The following is a 25,946-nucleotide window of genomic DNA, read 5'->3' as shown; positions in this document are numbered from 1 at the left end:
TGCCTTATGCATCAGATGTTTAGCTAATGGTCCTTGGGCTTGACGTCTGAAACTATTTCTCTACTAAATAAATCACATAGTCCTTGAATAAACTTTAGAAGCGTACATTGCTAATTAGATCATGAGGACATCAAATGTATCAAGCAAACTCACATCCTTTGCAGTAATTATACCATATTTACCATCTTGTTAGCTGCAATAAATCTTTCACTTTTCACGCAACAGATTTACTTAATAGGACTAGTTGTTATGATCTCACTACTTCAGCACAGTTGAATTGCCCAATAGGACATTTTTCCCCACTTGTTGTGACTATACTCTGTTAAAATCATCAGTGAGCAAATCACTTATTTAAGCCCAACCAACCACATCATCAAAACACGTCTTAAATCGCAGTTTAGAGCACTTTAGAGTCATTGTGTCCAACATTAACTCCCCCTAAGATAAACTAGAACGTTTAGCACTGCAAGAGTGCACAAGGTGACTTTCTCTGGTTGCAAATGATGAAGTGAGTACTTGCTGGCAGAGTGACAGGACCTATTACCACAAGCACACATCTTATCACTTAATCTTATCTGTGTCTTTAACTAATGCGATGAGACGAGCCCTGTCAATAAAAGCAACTGTAGTTTTGGGGGAATGCACAACAGCGAACTTTAATATCGGATCACTGTGCCGGAACACTGTTAACTTTAGCAGGGAGGGAAGTTCTCACTGTGCCCATATGCTGCTCTCTAAATGCACACAGCATGCATGACAATAACACAGGCAGGAATCCACGTGATTTTCCCACAATAAACGCTACGTCGCATCTATCAACGACAGAGAAGTCACATACGCCGCAGGCCTGTGGGGAAGACAACTGCAATTGTGCAAAAGTTAGCGTACTGTATATAGCGAATACAAGAGGCTGTTCTGCTACAGTACATTTATGAGGAGTGATATTGGGAAGAAGAGTATTGAATGAAGGGATGTCATCTTTCTTCATTATTTCATTTAAAACATGATTTCATATTTTCTTTAAAGATATTTTTAGGAACGTCTCTGTGGTTTTGTGTCCATACAATGGAAGTCAATGTGGGCCAATTTTGTTACCAACGTTCTTTAAAATATCTTCTTTTGTGCTGTACAGAAGAAAGAGTCACAGGTTCTACATGACATGAGGAGAAATAAATGAGAGAATTTGAATATGTGGTTGAACTCTCTTTAAATCAAGTGTGTTAAGTATTTAGATAAAGCCACACGAAAGAGCCACTATATATGACCAGAGAAGCTAAGAAAGAAAACGGAGAAGATTTTGACTTCTGTTTCAAAAAGCATCTTAAATAACATCTCAGCAATAGACCGGAATCTCAATGCTATTTCAAGTCGACATACTGCCTGATTCTTTATAGAAAAACATTGACCCATTGGTTCGCTTGCAATATTGCATCAAGAAATAATTGAATGTACACAACAAAACACCACCGCAATAACGAAACAACATCATGATTTCATTTTTTCTGGAAAGCAAAGATGACTGCCGGTTACCTCAAGGAATAAAGAAACACACGATTTCCGAGCGCTCGCGTCAAATGTGACGCACACAAATACACTTTGAGTAGCAAACACTTCTCTTATTAAATTTCTAAATCTATAAATGCTTTGGTAGTGATATGGAATTCTCTCTGTCAACACGTAGCAAAAGCTATCGCGAGGGATGTGAGAAGATAGAGGAGCACAGTTCAAAGAAGTATTAAAACAAAACTGACATCTCAACTGATGCTGTCGAAACAGCTGGAGGATTCGTGTCACATCTATATTCAGCTATTGCCAGTGTGTGGTTGAGCATCTCTTTCAGTCACAGACAGATGCCACTTCAAACCTGATAAATCACAATATAGACAAAAATTATACCACTACTATCACAGTTCAACTAGTCAAGTCAGAAATAAATGTACTCATTGGATGATATAATTTTTTCACTTTTCAGTATTTTGTTCCATTGGATTCGAGCAAACAACCTCTATGTTACTAACACAAACTGAACTACAGGAACGCTGAATGAACATAAAATGTGACACACATCTATATATTTTGGTTTGCCTTCATCTAGGGCTGTTCAATTAGGGCTGCACAAAAGATAGTTAATTAACCGCATGCGATTAGGCAATTTACTACGATTGTTTTTGCGCGGTTCTTCAGTGAAGTACAGTTAACATCCAGAGGGCGCTCTCACGCAGAAACTCCAAATAAACACCACAGAACAAGTACAACACACCACACGTAGTTCCAGGAAATGCTTATGGGGATCTTTTAATCACTTGCCATGTCTGAAATCACCTACTTCCATACTATATATTACTATAGTACGCGAAATAAGTATATTGTAGGAAGTCATGAGTAGTATGTCTGAAACCTCAGTATGCAAAAAACAGTAGGCGTGGAATACCTGGATGGTCTACTACTTCCGTCAAGATTCGTGAGTGTGGATCGAATGAACACTTTTCTATCCAATGATGCCACGGGAGCTGAGTTTTTAATGTAAGTGCCAAGAAATGAATTTCTCGAGACTAAATTATGTTTTTATATACGCTCACGTATAGGTTGTTGTTAAAACGTCATAGGTCAAATAAAATACAAAGGAGAATACCATAAAACATGGCGTACGCAGAAAGTCCGAAATGTATTTATACTACTCCCACTCATACTATATAGAACGTACTGTTTTAACGGCGATAGGTAGGTACTTATTTCAATTCGGTACGTTCTTTAACAGTATGCGATTTCGGACATAGCGACTGTTTTTCAAGCCCTCTCACATATTTTCATAATAATAAAGTATATTTCTAATGATGATGTTTAACGGGTGTTGCTACTCAAATGCACGTTAAAGCGCCTGAAACTCATAGTGGTTTCATATTGGGCACAACTTATTACTGATCAAAGATCAGTACGCATAAAGATATAATCGTAGCAATATCATAGTCGCAATCACGATAATTTGGTGAACGAACTCAAGTAAGAATAAAGAAGAATTGGGTTAAGTTATTTTCGCTTTCTTTTTTATCCTGTGTGTGTACAGCTGAGAAAGAGGGAGAAAGGGAGATTTATTCTAAGCATATGTTGTCTCTGTTACCCCTCAGTTTGACTGTGCTTTAGCCCACAATGAGACAACATGAGGCATTCTTCCATGCAGGAGGTCTAGAGACCAATCCTGGCTTTCTCTCACCGCCTTTCTCCATCCACTACGAGAAAGCGAAAGCACATGCTTTACGACAAGGCACATTGTTTGAGGGGAAAAGCCTTTTAGGGTTTTATTTCCTCTATTTGCGATCAGTTTCTCTACCCCATGCGACTATAAAATGTTTGTATGTTCGGTAGCAATGAGGCATGCTGACCCCTCAGTGATGTGGAGCAGTGGACAAACCAAGATGAAGCGTTGCTGTAGTATAGCGACACAGGAGCAGAAAACATTTTTACAAACATTTCCCCTACAGTGGGTCTGTATATAATGGCAAACTGTTTCCTACTGTTTTCAGAAGAACACGCTATGGTATGTATGATGGTTACAGTAGAAGATACCACATTTGCCAAAATGTGAAATATACTGTAGTACAGCTGCCTACTGTATCGCACTGACAGCATGACGAATACGACAGAAAAAGATGAAACTCAATGTGGTGTCATTTTGTCTTTATTAAAATATACACAAAGACAATTACAAGATGGGTTACCGGTTTGAAGACATTACAAGTATTTCATGGATTTTTGCCACACTGACCAATGATAAACAATATTAGATTCTCAAAATAGCCAAACTCTCTCAAATACAATACAATTCTATTCAGTTGTTGTTTTGTTTTTATGAAGTAAACATATGGAACTGAAAGGTAATCTAAAGACTCCAGCAGTATGGAGTTGTGCTTCACGCCAGCCGTCTCAATGAAATATGTGTTTGTGTGTGTGTACAGAGAGGATCATCATAGCTTAAGGATTCTGAGTGATTACCTGCTTTACTGTCAGGCTGAACATGGGGCGGCACGGGAGATCATGAAAATGTTTAGACAACCTCTCGGCTAAACCAGCGATTAAAGCAAACAATACAATTGCCGATCCCTACAACAAGCAAGCAGAACATCGCTATTTACAAATCCTCAAAGAAAATATGCAGAAACCCAATACGCACAGACACACGCAGCAAATTGCAGACTTCCTTATCTTGAGTTATCAGAAGATAAGAAGCTTTCATCAGATTGAAACAGTTAATTTTGCGCAAAAAGAGAATTTGCAGATAGCGGTAAAAAATAAGCATCATGTGTCCTAGGGTGTGAAAGCAAAAATTAGGAAACCAACTGTTATTAATATTTTTAATTAATAATATTTTAACTTAGAATAAAAACAATAAAAATAACAAGATAAATATCTTATGCTGTCACGGTTTATGTCAAGTACGGTTTATTTGTCAACTACCCATATTTATGTGTAAAGGCCAAGGCTATAGGTATACACTATGCACTACATGCAAGACATCATTCAAGATACCATAAATGCCTTCAGGTCTTGGTTATAAATAACTTTCATTATTGCCTAAAATAATGATATAGTTCAGTGAACACAAAATTACCTTTTGTGACAACGTGCCCCAACAGAACGGTATAGCTGCAGTTATGGGAATCTGCCAATAGACTATTATGGGGCTGTAATAGCTTTTCAAAACCACATTAAATGAAAAAAAAATTATAGCTAAAGTGTGACTGATACAGTTCATTTAATACATTTTGTGACTAAACGACATGGGGCATGTTGTCACACCACATGGGGATAAAAAACTGACATTAAATGCTAGGTATATTAAAGGCAACTGAACAAAGTTTTTGCTAAATTTATAAAGTAAAACTATAAAGAAACACACATTCAGCTAAAATCTAAAGTACTTGCGGGTATTTAGTAAATATAGGACACTACCAGCAAACAGTAAAGATACCAAGAGGCGAAACTCAATAGAACATACTATTGCAACACCAATTTTTCCGCCATTTTGGGGTGAAAGCGACTCTGCATTTTGCTGTCATGATGGCAATATCAGCTGCTTTGTTAAAAAAAATTAAAGCTGAAATTCAACATGAGTGATGATTATACATGGTGACAAAAGCCTTGGCTCTATAGAAACCATGTCAGTTATCAAGCATTTTCAGCCTCAAAATGGCGGCAGCTTTGTTTCCTAAAACGCACCATAGTTTTGCCTCTTGGTATCTATACTCTTCGATACCCGTATAGATACTTCTGCAAGTATAAGACATACATTTCCAACCAACAAACATGTGTATAAACAGGTTATTGACTCAAACCCTATTTTTATTTACTAACTTTAATGACTAAAACCCTAGTGACAGCTTCGCCACGTGACAGCCAGCTCTGGGTTTCTTTGTACTTCTAGACAAAGTCAGGTTATATTGTAATCACTATGGGAGCAATATATTTCACATCAGTCAGCATTCTGTGCAGTGATGTAAAGCTCCAGCAGCCCCAAATTCCCTGCAAGTGGGTCAGCTCATGATAAGTCATCAAAAATAAATGATGTTCATTTCTCCCATTAGTAAACAAAAGCAATTATTCTTTAAAGTTTGATCCCATTGGATCTCACTACTCTCCGGCTTGGCAACACAATGGAGATTATGGGCTCATTATTATCAGACAGCTCAGTTAAACAAATAAACAAAAGCAAAAGCTGAAGAAAATGAACACGGATGGAGATCCGTTACAACAAAATAGATCCATTACAACTAGAATTGGGCATTCTCGTTTCTTGTCCTTGTTCTAGCTTTCCTGTCAATCAGTTATAAGAGCGGTAACAACGCAAGGTTGTGGGTTCGATCCCAGGGGATTGCACATACCTAAGTATAAATGTATAGGATAATGCAATGTAAGTCGCTTTGGATAAAAGTGTCTGCCAAATGCATAAATGTGAATGTTGTTTGCTTTTCCAGTTGGGTGTTTTAACAAAAGAAGGTCTGAAAACTTGCGAAAAAGTTGCTAAGTTAGCAACACTGACGTCACCTAATACAAATTTTACCAACGTGCCTGGTTTGTTTCTTCTTTTCATGTTCGGGCCTTGATTTTATATGGATTGGCAAATTTGTTTTTCACACCTTTTATAAAGAAATGTTTAACGTCAAGGGCGTAGTCTACTGGACGGTAGGCGGGACAAGTGTACCTGTTGCTTAATGCTTCCCTATGCCGCCAAAATATTTATTATTGACAATATATACCATAGCATATAGCTTAGTTTATAGTAACCAGCATCTACCATTCCATTAAGCAGTGTTCGACCTTCTCACACAAACCAAGCCATCTTGAAATAATTTGTCAGTGAAATAATTCGACTTCTGAAAGTCAGACAAAAGCTTTCAGGCCTGTGAGTCTAATGACTCATTCCTGCCTTGCTGCAGGAGCCTCTGGTCTCTCCATTAAGTGTGTCATTAATGTGCTGTTTGATCTATAAATCAGCTCAAAGCGCTCAAACTGCCAGAGATCCTAATGACTCACCCCAGATAAAAAACTAATGACAGCCTTACCTGTTTTGAGATCAGTTGAGAAAGGAAAATAGTCTCCATAAGGCATCCATACTAACGCACCTTGGATGGCCTTGTTTACCCAAATTTACTCCATGCGCACATTTCAGTGTGTTGTAGTTGATGGCAGGAAACAAGTAACCCAGTGGTTCTCAACGAGGGGGAATGTAGATGTGCTGCAGGTGGGGCGTGACTGTTCCTAGAAACCCCAACATTTGATCGCGACTATACGGTGGAACGCTGTTGCAAATTGACAGAGGGCAATATTCCGTCTAAAGCCAAATGAAAAGTATGGCTGTCCGCGCGCCGCCCGCATGACGTAATTTTCATCATCAGGAATGATGGGTACTGTTGTCTTCAACTCCACCGCTAACGGCCATCATTTAGACGGGAACGAGAAATCATGTTAGCGGATGAGGTAAAGTTTTATAAATGTTGCAAGGAATTGTGGTACATAAATGACTGTTTGAAACGACTTCCAAATTAGTTGTTTCTACGTCAGTAAAGGCGGTAACAAAGGGTAACGCGGAAATGATGCAATTGACAGGCGATTGCACAGCCCCATGTCACTGTTTAGAATGGCAATCTTCTCACGATTTACAAGTAGTTGGAAACATTTGTGATATTGTAAATACTCAGTTGAGCAAAATATATAAAGTTTGCCTAGTTTTTTTTCACAATGGTATTTTAATGAAACCTTAATTTATGTGATGTTTCTTTTGTTTTTATCAGTAGGATTGTTTTTTCATTTATAATCTGAACTCTTGAGATCAATCTCGCATACACAATTTTTTTGCTCCTTTATATATAGTTTTTACATATATATATATATATATATATAAAAAATAAATCTAAAATATTTGACACATTATTTTATCTTCAACGTACAGTATGGGGGGCAGTTCTTTAAATCGGTTAACAGCGGGCCACGACCATGAAAAGGTTGAGTAAACTGCAGTAAGCGGTGCCACCTACAGTATGGGTTAGGTGCTGTTAGTAAACTGATAAAACTTGTTTAAATTGAAGTACTACTACACAAAGTATGCACAGTATGGTAATATGCACTATGTGATGACCATTTAAACGGTAGCCTTGCTACATTGTCACGTGACTGTTTGACTATGCCGCATGGTTTGTTGTGTTTTGCATAACTATGTGCAATCGGGTATTCATACAAAACACATAAAATAATAATATGTGTCAAGTGTGCATACAAATACTGTAAACTATTGTAATAAATAGTATGCCAGTAGTATGCTAATTCAAACAGCAGGAAGGTGGTAGTTGGAATCACGAAGGACAGCTTGTTTACCTTCAGGCGACTATGCGCGCATGTGAGATGATGACACAGATGCTGCCGTGACAAAGATCTGAAAATTCATATATGTTATGTGATCTTGCATATCAAATAATTCACAGAAACCTTGTGTGTTTGTGCGTGTGAATGCCAAAGTGCACACCATGTGGTACCGCAGGCAAAAAAGGAGATATAAAAAACATTAGCTGAGAGCAGCAGTCTCTGTAAGATAAGGTGTTAGCGGTGTGTGTTAGAGCTGTGAAATGAGGTTATTAGAGGGGATACTGTAGATCTCCAAATGGCAAAACATCTGCAAAGACTAAATTGTGTTCACTGCTGTGTGTTGCCAATACACATATTAGAGTAAAACACTTTTTTCGCCCAATTTTATATGTGTGTGTTAGAATGTCCTATTCGTAAACACAAGCTTCACCTCTTTAGTATGGAGAGAGTCGAGACAACCTCGAAGAAAACGAAGACATCACATAGCTGCAACATAAATTACTGACACAGAAAACTCATTTTAACAGCAGAGAGCACGCCATGCTTTGCTGGCTCCAAATGAAGGGCTGTATTCCTCTGCAAACCCTGCTGTGGAGGGAATAGGCCTTACCTTCTATTTCCAGCAAGTTCTATTCAATGCAAAACACACACCGCTGTGTTTACTGCCAGTCATCGTACAGTATCAAAACAACGTCAGGTTTAATATATCACCTACTGCACTGGATCAGTGTTTTCAGATACAGATTTGTAGGATTTTGTGGATACTGTAGCCCATCCACCGACATCAAGAAAAGAGCTGCGTAGTTGAACTTCAGTATAGCCTATATCATTTTCTGTGAGTCATGACCCAAATGTGATTTTTATGTCGATTTGTACATGGTTCGTAAACAAATGAGGGCTAAGGAACTTGAAGAACCGACAAAATGCTTTCAACTTCCATAGTTCTAGTTAATTTTAAAGAACATCGAAACTTTGGCCCAAATCATATTGTACATGTTAAAGTCATACTTTTATAAGGTAAACAACTTGTACTGTGCTGGGTTACTTGCCGTCTATAGCAATATCTGAGTCGTGAATTGATAGTCAAAACGCAGGATTAAAGCTCATCTCAAGGGCACAATGGTATGTAAATACTTGAATTCACCTTCACCTGGATTCAAACCTGCAGTGTTTGTACATCCAGAGTGTTACAGAGCCATTCAAGGTTATTTTCTATGCCGTACTTAGAATGACCACAGACATACTCATCCTTCATTTCTTTTATAACAAATAGGACACACGATTTCCATTAATGCACTTACGCTTCTTGGTTTGCATCAATAGGGCAGATTCTGAAACTCACAGAAATGTTATAAAGGCTTTCGCACAAAGAAACATACCTTTTGTCTGAGATACGTTTTAACAATGTTAACAAAACTTTATAAATAGTATACATCACATTCTAAAATGCTGTTTATAGACAGTTTCATTTTAACAACAAAAAAAACCTTACTGGCTTTTGTGACCCCAGCTTAACGTCTGCTACGCATTCACAAACAATAGAGTGCCTGTAGATTATTATCAAAAGAAACAGAGAAGAAACGTTACTTTGCTAAATTTGTCTCTCCAATATTTTTAGTTTAGACTGTGATACCAAGCTCAACTGCAATGTACAATGGTTTGTTGCGACAGAACTACAGGACCTACAGAATTTGTTATTTCATAAAATGAACATTCAACAGAATCAAAAAAAGTGTTAGTTTCTTACAATTATTATACAGTAAAATAATATTGCATATGAATATTAACTTAAATATAATAAAATATGAATAATCATATTATTAGACACTAGACAAACACAAACCAGAAGTTAACTGGGGGTCAGGTGCGCAAATCCAATGAAACGGTCCATACATCACTGACATACGTCGTGCTACTGTTGTGCATAAAATAAATGCTGCATTCATAACTGTAGAACTTCACTAAAGCAATTTCATAAAGTCTCAAAAGTCATTCATTAGCCGAGTGAGTTGATCTCGCTCTGCAGTTTTAAAACCCAACAAGCTTAAAATCTTTCGTCAGCCCACTACATCACCAAGAGGTGCTGACAGGTTTATTTTGCTCTTAATGTGATCCTGGCTGAATCTACAGATTACACATTTTGACAAACTGAAATATATAATTGGGTCATATTGTTTCATTTCAACCTCTCTGTCTGCCGGTGTCCAGGGAAAATCGCTGCTGCTAGAAGTGTGTCATTGTAATTTTATTATTAGTATGCATGTATTCTGGCATTCAAAACAGGTAAGGTGGATCATGAAACTGTATGTAGGCCAGGATATTTTTATATCTAACAGGTTGGAATGATAAAATAAACTGGTTTATTGCTATTTGATAACTGTGAAATTGCTCGTGCTGTTGTGATCTATGTTTATAAAAATGTAAATATAAATTGAATCATCCATACATTTTTATTGAGCTATGCGTTTGAAGTATAAAAATGTACTAGCACAGAAGTCAGAGCTCCAGCAAATCTATACCGCCACATGTGGGACGTCCACAGGAGGGGAATCTTCATGACACGTTTCCCGTGCCATTTGTTGTTTTTAATCCCTGTCTTGATTCCCTCTGTCGGAAAAGTTAGAAAAGATAAGCAGTTAAGGTCGGATTGCAGTTACTGCTCTTGTTCCCAACACAGACAAATCCAGCTATTATTAAAATGTGTTTTTGTATTTCCCTCTCTCGAAGAGGACGGCCCCTGCAAACAGAAAAGCCTTCTTAAGGAAACGCCGCGATAAACTTTGAGCTTTCTCACAGGGCGAAGCTAACAGACACATTGTCACAACAAGAAAAGTACTTTTTGGGGGCGCCGCATATTGTAATCTTATCCAGATGAAGGCAAAGTGCATTACACTATAAAAAGCTTCGAGCGGCGCAGCCCTAAGGATTATAGGGCTGACTTTAATAATAGCTATTGATTTCACTAAGATCTTCTTACATAAAAGTAATTCAGTGTTTGAATGTGTGGGCAAAACGTTGGGAGCTTCTATTGGTTGCTGAGAATAAGCACAAGTACAGAGCGCTAATGGAAATAAAGAAAAGTCTACATCAAAGCGCTCTCACGTCTATCTCAAGTTCTCCTGGGGAAGATGAAGTCGCTTCTAAAAGGCCCGTAGTGTTGAGGAAATAATGAAGAAGATCCTAACCACCGACATATTTACGTTGCATTGAGCGCCTACACAATGGATGTTGCTTGTTCCAGATTCAGGTGCACAATGATTCAATTCCCACGACTGGCATTGATGGCACGGGTTGCGATCGTCTCGATTTCTCCGTTGGAACTCACACCAGTGCAAGGAGAGAGCACATTAGCATATCAAAGGATTTACCAGCATGAAGTGCTGAATTTAAAGCGTCTTTTGTTCTGGTAACGGACGAGTGTGCGCGCACACGGAGAGGAAAATGAGTATTTCCTTCACGTACGCACACGTGCACATACCGCCTGAACTACAGGCACCTTTCCTGAGGCCTTTGATCTTTGTGCTGTTGATTAAAGTTCTCAAAAGCCTTCAGCAAGGCAACACTCTCAGACCAAAAGCATCTGTTACAAATACATAAAGCCATATACCGTGCACCCAATTTGTCTCATGTGGGAAAATAAGAAACCATATCTGACAGACAAAACAATTTATGTCAAAAAAGATATATAGCATACAAAAGTGCAAAGTAGTACATGCAATATTTACTACTTTTCAAAAGTTTTTGGTCATTTAGACATTCTTTATTCATATTTATTTTTCATACAGTACACTTTATTATAAGGAGAAAAAGAATATATATATATGAAGAGTTTGGTTCCAAAATGAGAACTCTGCAGTTGGTTTGTTTTGATTTAAGCATTAATACCTTAATAACAAAAAACAGCTTACTAACACAATAAAACATGATAAAATAATAAAAAACATGATTACTTTTTTGAAACCTAGTTATCTTATTGTGGAACCAAACTCTTCAAGTATACACAATATGCAGTATATATGTATTGGCTATATTTAGGCAAACAAATTTATATTAATGTTTTAAATATATATACAGCCGTGGAAACAAATCTGAATTTAAATTTTTTTTGGTATATTTTTAGGTAAATGTATCACGTTTCTTTCATTCTGTTAACTACTGACAATATGTCTCCCAAATTTCAAATGAAAATGTGCATTTATTTGCACAGAATGAAAGAGAAATATCAGAAAAGATGCTCTCTATTTTTTTCAGACCTCAAATACTGCAAAGAAAAGTTCATTTTAACTTTTAAGCAACACAACAGTAATATGTGTACATGTATTTAGGTAAGGTTATGACTTTGTGTCACTTCTGAGGTTTGATTTTGTTGAAATTCAACAGACACTGGACTGAAATCGCCACGATACATCTAGAAATGCTGATTGAATGAAAAATTGGAATGGCTTCTTCATTTTGTCTGCGGTTGTATATATACAGTTATGATCATATTCATCGGTTTTTATACTCAGTTTAGTTTTTGATTGAGACACTATAAGAGCATTAGTCATGAGTCATTGCCATTATCCTTTCAATAGTTTTCCGTCTTTCTCTCTTTTTCTCTCTTTAACATTCCTTTCGTCTCGCTGTAGTCATTAGCCGAGGCTACTGGGGGTGATGTGGCCGTTCGCATCTACCAAAAGGGCAACGATAGTCTTGACATTCTTCCATGGCTAAACCTCTTCACCTCCAATGATCCTGCAGCTCCTTTTGACATTTAATCACCATTCATGTCCGTCCACCATCAATACCAGACACGGACAGAAACGTCACGTCTGGTTCACCCTCTCCACCTCAGATCACCACCTGCCGTGAATGCTAAAATGGGAATTTGATGCACCTCGAAATAAGAGCAGGTGCTGGGAATGTGTGTGAGGAGTAATGGAGCGCTTCTTTTCCATCAGTCATGCTTAAAGAACATATGAACGCCCCAGTTACGTTCAGCTCACATGAAAGAGAGGAAGAGGAGATATTAATTTGCCTTGTTTCTCATTATTTGTCATTTTGACGGACGGCTGGCCCACACGCTTGAGGTTCAAGACTGTGCACGACTCATGAGTTTTTTCCAATCTTTAAGGCTATCAAATCTTGCATTCTTATAAAATCTGATATAAAGCAAAGAAAATGGCTTGAAATTTGCATGACTGCAGGAAAGTTTTCATTTTCATGAATGTGCTGATGGCAAGGGTTGAAGGTTTAAGTGGTTGGAATGGTCCCTTTAGCCCTGGGTATGTCGCAACACTATTTGCCAAAAAGCATCGTACTCAATTTCTCTCAGCCATTTTAAAGTGGATGCAATACATTTTGAGGCTAACACCACATAATATTTTAAAAAATGCTTCTTTATCGCTGTTTTGAAAGATCTCCATACTTTGAACACAAAGAATGATATTTGAAAGAGATTTCTGGGGCACCATTGACAACAATTTAAAAAGAAATGTTCTGTTAAACACAAAAGAAAATATTTTGAAGATAACAAACATTTCGGGGCACCTTTGACAACCATTTTTATGGTATTCAGTGGTGCCCCAGAAATCTCAGTTGCTAACATTCTTCCAAATATCTTTCTTTGTGTTTAACAGAATTTAGAAATCTATACATGTTTGGAATAACTTAAGTATATTTGGATAAACTGTTCCTTTTTGTCCCAATATCTTTCTTTTTGCCATCTTTCTGAGTCCGTATTTACACCGAATGAAATCGGTTAAGTTGTTTACAAGCCCAAATGACCTTGAAAACAGACTCCAGGGGTGTATAAATGAAAATGTTGTGTCGTGAAAGAACAGTAAATCAAAGACTCTGTGCGAGCCTTTCTCTGCCAATGCAACGCTGAAGATCCAGCCATAATTCAATACGAGCATCACTAAAGATTCCTTTGAGAGGAACTAAATGGAAAATAAGCGCATGAAACAACAGTCAGAGAGCAATTTATAGCTTTTGTCTCAAACTTCGAATTACAAGAGCTGCAAGTTCTTATCACAATTAGGGACGTAGAATAACATCCACTGGAAGGAAATAAAACTCGACACATGTTGGGCATAATAACGATGGTAGGAGACCTCCATGTGTCCTTTTTTCTGAAATCCAAGCGGTTTTATTAACAATCTGCCTCTCTGTCATAGTTTGTGACCTTAATAGCAATGTGTCTCTTGCCCATAGGGACAACGTTGTTTAGCTTCTTTAGGGGACATAGAAAGGTCGTTTGTAAGCAAGTCTGAATCATTCGAAATAAGTTTTGGGTTTCAATTACTTGATAAGAAAAATAGCCATGACAAACTTATTTTCCCCTTTTGACGACAGAGTAAACTTTGTAGACTTCAGTAAAAAACAACACAACTCTATTCCTGTTAATTAGCAACTGCAGTTTTGGGAGATTTGTTTTTACCTAATTGGAAATCTAATTAGCAGCGTTTGATTTGGTTTGTATTTGGAACTTCAGCAAAGGGGCATCTGACATCCTGAAATCCCAAATGATTTGAGACTGCTATTTCAGACAGGGGCATCTGACAAGCCCAAACCCCAAATGATTTGATGTTGCCACTCAAGCAAAACTGATGTGTTTCCACTCAGCTTGAGATCTGTCTGTTATGGAAATTGTATGGAAATGTCAGGTGCAAAATATAAGTTTCTTCTATTAACTCGGGGAACTCCATAAGCAATGTGGATCTCAATTTACTGATGCATGTGATAGCCATTTATACTGCACCTGTGTGGTGTTTTTTGTCGTATGAATATGATACAAAGCTAAATTGCTCATGATGGAAACGGTATATAGGTCAGATATCTGACCTTAACCTCTTGTGCCCTTTAAAACAGATTTCTAAGACAGGTTGGAAGAAAGAGAGCGAGATATTTATAAAATAGCATTCTATGATTATCATCTCTGTGATTTAGTGGTGCAAGACCACAGACATCCACACACACACACACACACGTTTAATGGCTGTCATACTGATGATAGACAGGCTTAGATAACCTGAGGAGAAATTTTAAGATAGATTTCAGTATAAACAGTCTGTTAAAACCAAGATGGTGGTGGAAAACCCACACAAAAATACGCAGTGGAGCATAAGAGACCATTTTTGGAGTGTGTTGTTTGTTTGACATGACTGAGAGGAATTGTGACAAACTTCCCCAGACTCCAGACAGACTGACATCAACAACAGAGATCACAGAAAGGTCTGCTTTATCAACATGATCAAAGGGAGCAATTTCTATAAAACATAAAAAATGTAAATAAATAAAGAATGAGGTGCTCTGTGTTGAGCTTTATATGTGAGACATCACAACTAGGGGTATTTGCACGAATAGGCAAAGTCGAGATTTCCTATAATACCCAAGTGCTAGTAAAACTATTTACATTTTGCATGAAAATCATACTTCAAATTTACTTGCACGTAGCCTCGTGACGTACTTCCGACTTCAAATCGTACACCTCACTAGTTTCCGGTTATGTTTATATATGTTTGTAATAAATCTCAATAAAAGGGAAGGAAGGAGTCGGGAACCGGAAGACATTTAAACAAACATTTAATAAAGTAATAATAGCCGGCGGCCCCTCACGGACGACCGCCGGCGCAATAACATTAACATAAACATAAATACAAATACAAACACAAGTTCGGGCCCGGTCCTCTCTCTTCGACGGTCCGGTCGCTCGTTCCTTTTATGCTCCCATCTCCTACGTGATTCGAGCCCGGTGTGCGCACAGCTGGCGCTAATTCACAATTACTCACCGGACTCGAACCACGGTCTCGCCCCGCCTACTCTACTACAATGTTATATATGTTTTTCATGCGTGCGAGAAAGTAAAAATTTGATTTATGCTAGTAAATCCATTTTTTTGATCAATAGCTATAAAAAGTGTAGTTATAACGTTTAAGGATAAATGCCAGAAAATATCTGCACAGGTAATGCATTTATTTGGCATTAAATCTGCTCATTAAGCGCAGGGCTATGTTTAAAATATTCATATTTGTAAATACTTTGCATGGGAATGAACGTCTAATTCATTTAAATCCACATCATTGTATGGTATCATTTTATTGTCGTTAAAAGGTATGAAATATAATCTATGAATAAGACTAACCCGTAGGAAACAGCGATTAGGAAAGCGATTGAGTGCATACAATGGCTTTATTATTCGGCAGATGAGGTGAACTTCTGCTAATTTATAAAGACCAACATTAAAGCATGTTAGCATCACAAACAGGTTTGTTTGTTTAAATGAATTGACTCTAAAAATAAAAATATTCTACCAAGTTTTCCGCATGTAGATATGCTTAACTCTGTTACCGGAAATGGCTACGTGCAAGCAGTCCTTTGTTTCACTGCAAATTGATTGGATGTGTGAAAACAACTGTTGCATTTAAAAAAAGTAAGAAATCCGCCGTTCACAACAGCCGTGCCAGGACGCCCTCAATCCTCGCGAGCGTGACGCCCGGGCGCTCGCTAACGTCACAATAGATAACTCGTATTTGGAAATATTGTTATTAAAAGGTCTTATTGAGGATGGACTTGTCGAGTATTCTACAACATCGTGCAGTAATGCCATTACTACTTTAAGTAAAGTGGGTTTTCGTAGCTTAACGTTGCTATAAAGAATTCAAACATTGGCTGTGTACATACTATAAAACACAAAAAGATTATGTCACTTCACATACGACCTTCCTATTAATGATTATTTTATTCAGAATTTTCACAAGGGTTTTGTTAAATAACATGTTTAATATAAGGGCATGCTTTTCACTCACACTATTAAATAAGTTTGATGATTTTAATACTATATGTAGAATATACAGTATACAACGTCCTATGTGGTAATGGTATTAGTATGACTAAGTTAGTTTGAGTACATACAGTAGACTAAAGTGAGGAACAGTCAAGAATGTTTATTGTTGGTTGAGATAGGAAAAGCTTTTCTAATGTCAAGATATTAATCACATGTGATTTAAATGTGATGTTTTATTATAAAGAAACGATCAATTTCATTTTCATAGCTTAATTCACCATTGTTTCTCTTTTTGTCTTTGTCTTATTTATCTTCCTTCAGCCTCTGGACTATGAGACGAAGAAAGCCTATACATTTAAAGTGGAGGCTTCCAATGCACACCTGGACCCACGGTTCCACAGCTTCGGTCCGTTTAAAGACACTGCGACAGTGAAAATAAACATTCTGGATGTGGATGAGCCTCCTGTCTTCAGCAAACCCACCTACACTATGGATGTTTATGAGGACACACCACAAGGCACCATTATAGGAGCTGTGACAGCACAAGATCTCGACGCAGGAAACAGTCCGGTCAGGTATGTCGACAAAGCACACATAATCCAGATGTTTGCTTCTTTGTCCCAGCAAGAAACAAGCCCAAACCATCAATATTGTGGCCTTGAAAGGGCATTGACTTGGGTTGGGACATTTTTTGTATTTCAATGACAATCAATGTGGAGACTTTAGAGGCCTGTAGAGGAAATCTATATTGATATATCTATATTGATATATTTCTAAAGAGCATCTAACACTTTTGTGTGTTTGCGGGCGCGTGCGCGTTATACAAACAATAACATGCTCACTGAAGTAAAAGCAGCATGTTAAAAATAAATGTACGTTTATATAGTCAATTTTTTATACAGTTGCACTTTTAAGGATTGCTTTTAAAGTCTCTCAAGAAGAAAGACCATTGATGCACCATTGTGGGGTCCCAACACTACCCAAGTAGCTCATACATCAGATGTTCATCTGAATGAAATATTCATATAGAAACGAAATAAAAAACACCAAAATGGACAAAGGAAAGATTTGTATGTGTGAAAGTGCAACGTCGTGCTTTTGTTTTTGCCTTTCTTGAATTATTTAGAAACTTTGTACTGTAACATTGACATTGTTAGATGGGGATGTGCACTTTCTCATCTGAAACAATAGTCCCTGGTGAGGTTCTATGCGAGGAAAACAAAGATTTTAAAATCTTAAAAGCTGTGTCCACCACATGTGGCGTGCAGGAGGCAAAACAGATAAAGTGCCCAGTTAATCGAAAGTTTCTGCAGCTTTTCCCGAAGCTTTTTAAGTTTTCTCCAAGCTACAGGGGTCGGAAAATAGCCGCACGGAGATCTGTAATGGACAGGCCTTTGAAAGAAACAAATCTGTTGAAAACTGAACATAGTTTTGTGAGCTAAAGCTGACTAAATAATTCTTGAGGTTAACCGCTCAAAGGAGAGCAAACAGAGAGGAAAACAAAGCTACTAGAAAAGTCTCTCAAAATCAGGGGTCACATTGACCGTAGCGTATCTACAAGATTTTTTGGTTTGGCCAACGTCTCAGACGGCATCAGATGTATTCTTTTGCAGAGAGTGCAATCCCATAATGCATTGTGACAAGTATAGAAAAATCCTTTTAAGAGGGTGTACGAAGCAAGATGAAAAACTAAAAAACTGTGTAATACCCACTTTTTATGATCCTATAAGTATCTGACTGATTCTTTTCTCATAGAATATCCTGTTTTGCTATGAAATGTTGTGTAGTCACATTTCACATATACTATACACTATAATACCATTATTTGCCCTCAAATGTTTTTGTAGACCTATTTAATTATTAAAATTATATAGAATTTGTATCTGGGTCCCACTAAATCTGCAAAACCGTACATTCTTTCTTCAAAGAGTATTCATAAAAGATTAGACTGGTAGTTAATATTTAAAATGACCACAGTTTGATGAATGTACATATTGACCTCTGATTATAATGAGTGTCTTGGTTATTTTAACATTTCTGCTTGTGAATTTAAGTAAGAAGTTTTCCTTATTTAGCAGACAGATTGCATTTCAAACTGATATCCTCCAACAGGGATAGAAGAGAGTTATTTTAAGTGAGTAAAACAAGATAAATGTAATGTTTATAGCTCATCTCTCTTCATAGACAAGGGTCTGTCGAGCGGACCTCTAAATACTTTCTACAGTGAATCATTTGTTCGTTAGTGTGTTTGTTTTGTAATCTTGTAAAGATTAATGAAGCAGCATATTGAAATTCAGTTTGAAGTGTTATTTCCTGTGGCAAATAAGTAATAATATAAAAAATGTTATGAAAAGGCTTTCCTCAGATAAACTGGGTTAGCGATCACCTAATTGGAAATGAGCAAACATTTCTGTGACTCGCTCTGAGCAAAACACAAATTCACACAACATTGATTTGAACTCCGCAGCAATAAACGGCCCAATTGAAGATCAAATAAAACGCTAAGATTTTCTATTGAAGATTTTTTTTATTTTAAAAAGGGCTGCGTGATGTGTCTCCAAATCTCTTTTGATCTGCATTTGGCCTTCAGAGGCAGAATAAAGTTTATGATGACCAATGCCACGCATACTGCACGTTTTCAAGGAACCCATTTTGAAACTCCCCTATTCTGTATTAATATGAACACAGATTGTTAAAATCCGACTTGTTGGTTTCATTTCTGCATTCATAGCTTCCGACGCTCTGTGCTATTTATTACGATTATTATGGAGATTTACGCCTCCTGACTGTTTAGGATCACAACATCAAAGGTGTCTGTTGAAAGTCCAATGCAAACGTACACATTATTCAGATGTGTTTCTGTCTACCACCTTTAGTGAAATTAAACTGGAATCTGAAAAATGGAAATTGTGAACGCCGCCGCAACATTTCTCCTCCCTCGATTCTATGTCAACCTACAAATAAATAAGTAAAAATTTAAAAAATATTGAAAATATTAACCTGCGTTAATGGACCCAGAACAGGTTTGAAAAAGTGTTCACGAAAGAATGAGTCCGAAACAAAAAGGTGCTCTGTGAAGATCGGCACAAAGTGAATTCATAGTAATGCATTCTGTGGTGCTCTGTTTCTGCAAGACACGTGTAAAACACCCCGCGAGAGTGGTTATGGGGTCTGTTAACAAGGTTGCTGGGCTATTACTACAGCTTATCATAACAGCTGTTTTAAACTGGACCACAGATAGCACTTCACCAGAGTGCGTAATATTTTTATGCCAACTTGCTGCATGACTGGCTCGATGGAAACCAACAGCGTGCGACATCAGAGAGAAAATAATAAAAATGGAAATATTATACTCTATTATATCCAAAGTACAAAAACGCAAAGTGACTTGCGAAAGGGAAGTCGTTTTTTCCTTTCAAAATGCTACTTAACATGCATTTCTCATAGACATGAGTGAGATTAAATGGAGAGCAAATGGAAAGGTTTGCTTCAGTCTCCTGCTTCTCAGATATTTCTTCTGAGAAATTGAAAAATGTTTATCATACAAAAGGGAATTTTATGCTCTTGACAGCCATTAATTCTCTCATATATGTCAAACCAAAACTTTTCCCTCTTGTGTTCTTTCAGGTACTCCATCGATTGGAAGAGTGACCTGGACAGCTTCTTTGACATCGATCCTGTCAGAGGAACCATCTCGACCAATGAGCTTCTGGACAGGGAGAGTATAGCCCAGCACAACATTTCTGTTGTGGCCACTAAAGTTAGTAAGTATAGCTGTGAAGCTCAAAAGCAATTCATAAAAATCCAGTTGTTTTAATACGTGGGTATTTCCTGCTAACTGATTTACGGCCCCAGTCGGTGGCGGATTCTATTAAGTCTCTGGGATTTTTACGAGCATTCATAAAATATGACGACTCTTCTGAAATATGTATCATTACCACACTGACTTTCCTGTCTCCTTGACCCCCTTAAATATAACAATTGATGTATTCCCACGTTCTAAAACCGCCGGCAGATTAATTGTTTCTCATTAGTTTGGTCAATTATGAAAGAGTCTATCTCGCATCACGTCTTCGGAAACTTCACAGAAACAAATTAAGCTTGAGTGATAAAACCAAAAACCCTCTGATATTTGTTAAGGCATGAAATAAAAATGTGGACCATTTATTTTAGTAGTGCAAGTTTTTGGTCTTATGTGCAGAAATTGTTTTGTTATGCCCACTTATTTTACAACATTACAACCTGATCCATTTTTTGCATAAAATTTAGTTGTATTTCTCACCGCATGTCTTGTTTTATTAGAAAACGCAACAGATAGTGGAAATGAAATGGCTTGTTAACATTGCTACTTTAAATGATTTATATCAAAAGATCAACTCGACTTCAGTCGTCCAGGTGCCAAAAAGATCCTTAAATTAAATCATCTCATAAATAAGCAAATCCATCGTCATCGAGCCATCAAATCCAATAAGAAGTTGCCAACGCCATTATCCTGCCGTCCCTGTGATACTCAATCAAAATTAAAAAAGTGCCGGCTTCCATTCATTAAGGCGGAATGGGGATGAGGGGTCATTAAAAGTTGAGCCGCTATCACCATGGTAACGGTAATTAGTCACCGGCTCTCAAGGTTGCGCTGGTGAAATGCTAATCGTGATTTCTGAAGCTAGTTCGGGAGTCATGGCTGTTAAACTTCACTTCACTTCTGCTGTGGGAATTGTCCGCCATGTGTCAGAAGCCTCCTACTTATGAATATGTATTTCTCACTATCACAGGTTTCCACACAGAGGTTTTACATTTTGTTCCGGCGGCCCTGTTGGATAGATTCTGATATATTGCAGAACGCTCAGGAGCTCATAACTCGTAGATGGATGTCATTTAATATTAGAAACGAGATGAATGTGAAAATTAATATTAGGAATTAGTAAATTAGTTAGTGGGAATGTGCACTATGCTTGATTCATTTATCGAGATACTTCCTTCAATTTATATATTTTTTATTCTGTTTGCATGGTTTGTTAGTATGCAACGTCAAATCCTAAGAGAAAAGTTGCATCTTCAAAAGTAACAAATACACTTTTTATTCCGGACGTTTTGGCTGTTGACTCTTTGAGCATTTTGTTTCAAGTTGTTGTATTTTTTATAGATATACATCACGAGACCCCTGTGTTTTATCTGGGGCCGTTGTGCTACATCAACACTGTTTCTAAATGCAACACTTGTGCACATCTTACAGACTCATTCTTAGAATTGCATCTCATTGAGGTCAAGTGAACCAAAACCAGCTCCATAACTCCACGTTCCAAACTGTGCATTTGGGTTTGTAATGCAAGGGTCATGTGTTCGATCCCCAGCTTACACAAAGTATTACACGGTATATATTTGATCAGTAAGTCACTTTGAATAAAAGCAATTGAGTAGGGATGTAATTTTTCACTCTGCTTAAGATGCGATGCGATTCACGATACTGATCTCACGGTACGATTCATTCACAATTTATTTTTACAAGATGAATTGAGACGAATTAGAAATGAACGACTGCCCTGTTATTATTTCTCAAAGTCAAATAACAAAACTGCAATTTTAAAACGATTTCTAAATCAAATAAAAATGAATAATAGAAAAGTCTCTTTAAAATGAACAAACTTAGACTAAGGAAATATCAGCATGTCCACGTTTAGAAAATATGCAGTAAACACGTTCAAAACATGTATTGCGATGCAAATATCATTTAAACCGGCTTGAATTGTCACATATTATAATCGATTTTCAACCAGCTCACGTTGAATCTTTACATCCCCACAATTAACAACTGAATAAATGTAAATGTAAGACCAGGTAATCTCCTAGTTGCTAAAAAAATCTTTGCACATCCCTGAAAGTTAGTTTAAACTTTTAGGCCTATTTTGAACATTTGGAGCTGTTAGAAACAGAAAGTATTAAACAAGGCGTATTTGCAGGCCTGTGATGTATTATTGTCCATATCATCCAATTTTATATACCAGAAATGCTAACACCCTTACGATCCTTATGGAGTCTTGTAAAACGTGCCTAATGGCTTTTAAATCTAGCAGAAACAGTGCTTATGAGGTCCGTGGAACACCTGTTCGACTCCATCACGAAATAGTGTAACACAATCCAGCCTCCCTGCATTTCTGCTCCCTCTCCTGCATTTTTCACAAGTGTTAATGTCACGGCAGGTGCATTTCCAGATGTTCTGGAATATGTAATACATGAGAAATTGCTGAGGCAAGTATGAGTTAGCATTGCTTCTAAACGTCAAATGCTTGTTTGCACATGCTGAAACTTCTTGAGTTTGCGTGAGGGCAGAAAAACACTTGATTTACATAATCTCCATTGTGACAGTGTGTGTGTTTCGAAGTGGGATTGCAATAAAAATTGCAATACTTCCCCTGTCTTCCATTGGTTGACGAAACAGAAAATCCGGTCACAAATTCACACTATTGCTTGAATCATGCTGAGCACTAGAAATATTTTTTATTAAATGTGGGGTGTTCAGATATTGTTATTGACAATATGAGGGCTTTGAAGTAAAAAAAGTTTGAAATTCACTGTTTTTTAGATTCAATTTTGAGTCAACTTTTTCTGACTGGTTAAAGGACAGAATTCCATCAAAGGTTAAAATAAAAGTGTTTCTCTCAGGCTCAGATGTGTATTAAACCACCTGCCAAACTGTAAAAGCAGAATTGTTTTGATCTAAATGTGAGGCACCTTTAAAATATGTGATCATAGGATCATTTACATTGGTTTTGAAGCCGGCTAACAGCAATGAGCATTATCACGTTTCATCTTGCATTCCAGAGCAGAAAAAATAAAGCAAGCACATATCAAAAGCCTTCACAAAAGATTTCACAAAAGCATATTTTCTGATATTCTGTTCTACAGTTTGATGTACAGTGATGTGAGCAATTTCTTAGTTTAAACCATTGTGCCATCTAGTGGAGAAGAGAATCTATGAACTCTTAATGCTGAAGACAGATTCTGATTAGCTGTAAAGGGATAGTTCACCCCCCAAAGAAAATCTGTCATCATTTATTCACCATCATGTGTCAACATCAAATGTCTTTCTTTCCTTTGCAGAACACAAGTGAAGATATTTTGAAGAATGTTGGAAACTAAACAATATTGGACTTTCAATGGATTTAAAATCCCTGAGACTTTTCTCAAAATATCTTATTTTGTGTTCATCAGAAGAAAGAGTCACATACATATTAATGTTTCAGAATGATTTTTTGTAATTGTATAAATAAAATAAAAGTATATCCTTTAAAGGGAAAGTTTACTCACCCTTTCATACCTGTATAAATTATATACATTTGCAAAAATGTTGGTCATTTTCATCGTAGGAAGATTTAAATGGTAGTCAAAGGTGCCCGAGGACTCTTTGTTTTCCAAGATTCTTCAAAATATCTCATTATTTGTTCAATAGAAACGAAAAATACAATATTGTTTTTCCTAGTATGGTAGTAGTGTGTGATGTCCCTGAACTGAAAATGACTAACATTCTTCCAAATATCTTTCTCTGTGTTCATTGGAAAAATGAAATGTATACAGGTTTGAAACAACCCGAGGGTGAGTAAATGATGACAGATTTTTCATTTTTGGATGAACTATCCCTTAAATTGTTTATGATAACTTAATCAATAAACTTTAAAATGAATTAATGCACATAACAAGGTTATTAACTTAAACTTCGAAGATGTTTCTGTTTATTAAAATAAAAATATTGGCCTAAGCAATATTTAGAAAACTTGACAATTTTTTTTTTTTAATATTGCCTGAGAAAAAACTGAAATAAATAAAAATAAACGAAAAGTAAAATAAAAATAAATAAACAAAAGGATAACAAAATCGCTAAAAAGCGAACTAAAATTAACATTAAAATTAAAAAAGCTAATTATAACTATGTAGTTAAACTGAATACAACTAAAAAACAAAACTATAATAAATCTGGTACATTACAATTAAATATGAACCTATTAATGTTGTGCAATAACATTCCAATATTGTAGAGTCAAGATATTTAACATATTGTTTGTAAAATAATCCGCTTGTAAGGTGAAGTGAATTCAGTTAGTATGCCAGACCTGTTTGTTCCCTACAAAACTTCAGTAATGACACAAAGAAAAAAATACGGTGTCTGATCCGAGATCATTTGTAGTGACAGTAATGTTTTTAGTCGAGATCAGAAACCCCAAAGCCTCTATAAAATAACAGTGAGACACACACACGCGCTGTCTCTGTAGGAAGGTTGCTCATCTTCATCAAGGTCGCCCACAGGTCTCGCTGTTATACAGGCGCCCAGGGACGAATAACTTCAATTCTCACGTTCTAAAGCCTGTCTCATCTTCCACTCAGACACACTGAGCTCGTCTCGTACAACAGATCTGTACAATTTATCCTTTACCAACACACTGCTCACACGAGCAGAATTCAAGCATATCAGCAAGACGTGTGAAGATCAACAGCTGTGTCAGAGAGAACAACCCTGACCTCGAGTGTCAGAAAAAAAACATTAGTTTATTCAATTTTATTTATTAAATAAACAATACTGCCCTTTTGTTTTGTTTATAAATAAGAACATGATTTTATAAAGTAAATTAAAAATATTGAAGGCCCTCATGTTTAACCACATGGTGGCAGTATTACTGTACACCAGCTGCAGTTTAAGCAAAATGTTGAACCCCAATGTCCAATACATTATTTAACCCTCTTGTTAGAGGTGTCTGTATATTACAATCATAAACTACGATCATTTTGTGAATCCAAAATGTGCTCCCTCCTTGAGTGACAAAGCCTCATTTTGGCATTAATTCAATTTTAAAATGATTTGCAACCATCTCCACAAACCATACAGTAACCAATGTGATATCATAGGCTATCTATTATTTTAGAGGTGTATGAGAGATTTAACATCTAATAAAACAGTTCTTAATAGAAAAAATGGTCATAAACATTGTGTAAAAAGTGATTCTGAGAGTCCAGGTTGCTGCTGGTCATACATCTGTCTTCTGTTGTAGATAACCCAGTGCTGACCAGTAAAGTGGCCGTCACAGTTCACGTGTTGGACATTAATGAGTTTCCTCCAGAGCTGACCATGCCTTATGAGACCTTCGTGTGTGAGAGCGCCAAAGCCGGTCAGGTAAGCTTATGCAAATGTGTGTATGCGTGTGCATGTTTGCATGCCGAAAACCAATTCTGCTCTAATGACCCATTTAAGATGATGTATGACAGACTCCAAACTCTGACACTCTCATTAAATCCTTAAAGTGAGGTATATCCTGTTTGAGATAGGGTGTGTGTGTCC

General features: G+C 37.0%; 1 protein-coding gene across 2 annotated transcripts in view; it reads left to right on the top strand.

Annotated features, from left to right (window-relative positions):
• The window catches only part of LOC130439267 (cadherin-12), a 124,525-nt gene that overhangs the window by 88,736 nt on the left and 9,843 nt on the right, over positions 1-25,946 (top strand). For both annotated transcript variants that reach the window (XM_056771798.1, XM_056771799.1), the window contains 3 exons: positions 16,943-17,196; positions 20,249-20,385; positions 25,660-25,781. In XM_056771798.1, the coding sequence (XP_056627776.1) occupies positions 16,943-17,196; positions 20,249-20,385; positions 25,660-25,781 (513 nt within the window). The remainder of the gene's footprint in view (positions 1-16,942; positions 17,197-20,248; positions 20,386-25,659; positions 25,782-25,946) is intronic.

The sequence above is a fragment of the Triplophysa dalaica genome, chromosome 17 (genome assembly GCF_015846415.1).
Source record: "Triplophysa dalaica isolate WHDGS20190420 chromosome 17, ASM1584641v1, whole genome shotgun sequence".
Lineage (NCBI taxonomy): Eukaryota > Metazoa > Chordata > Actinopteri > Cypriniformes > Nemacheilidae > Triplophysa > Triplophysa dalaica.
The sequence above is the reverse complement of the archived record's forward strand: the minus strand, read 5'-3'. Positions and strand labels throughout refer to the sequence as shown.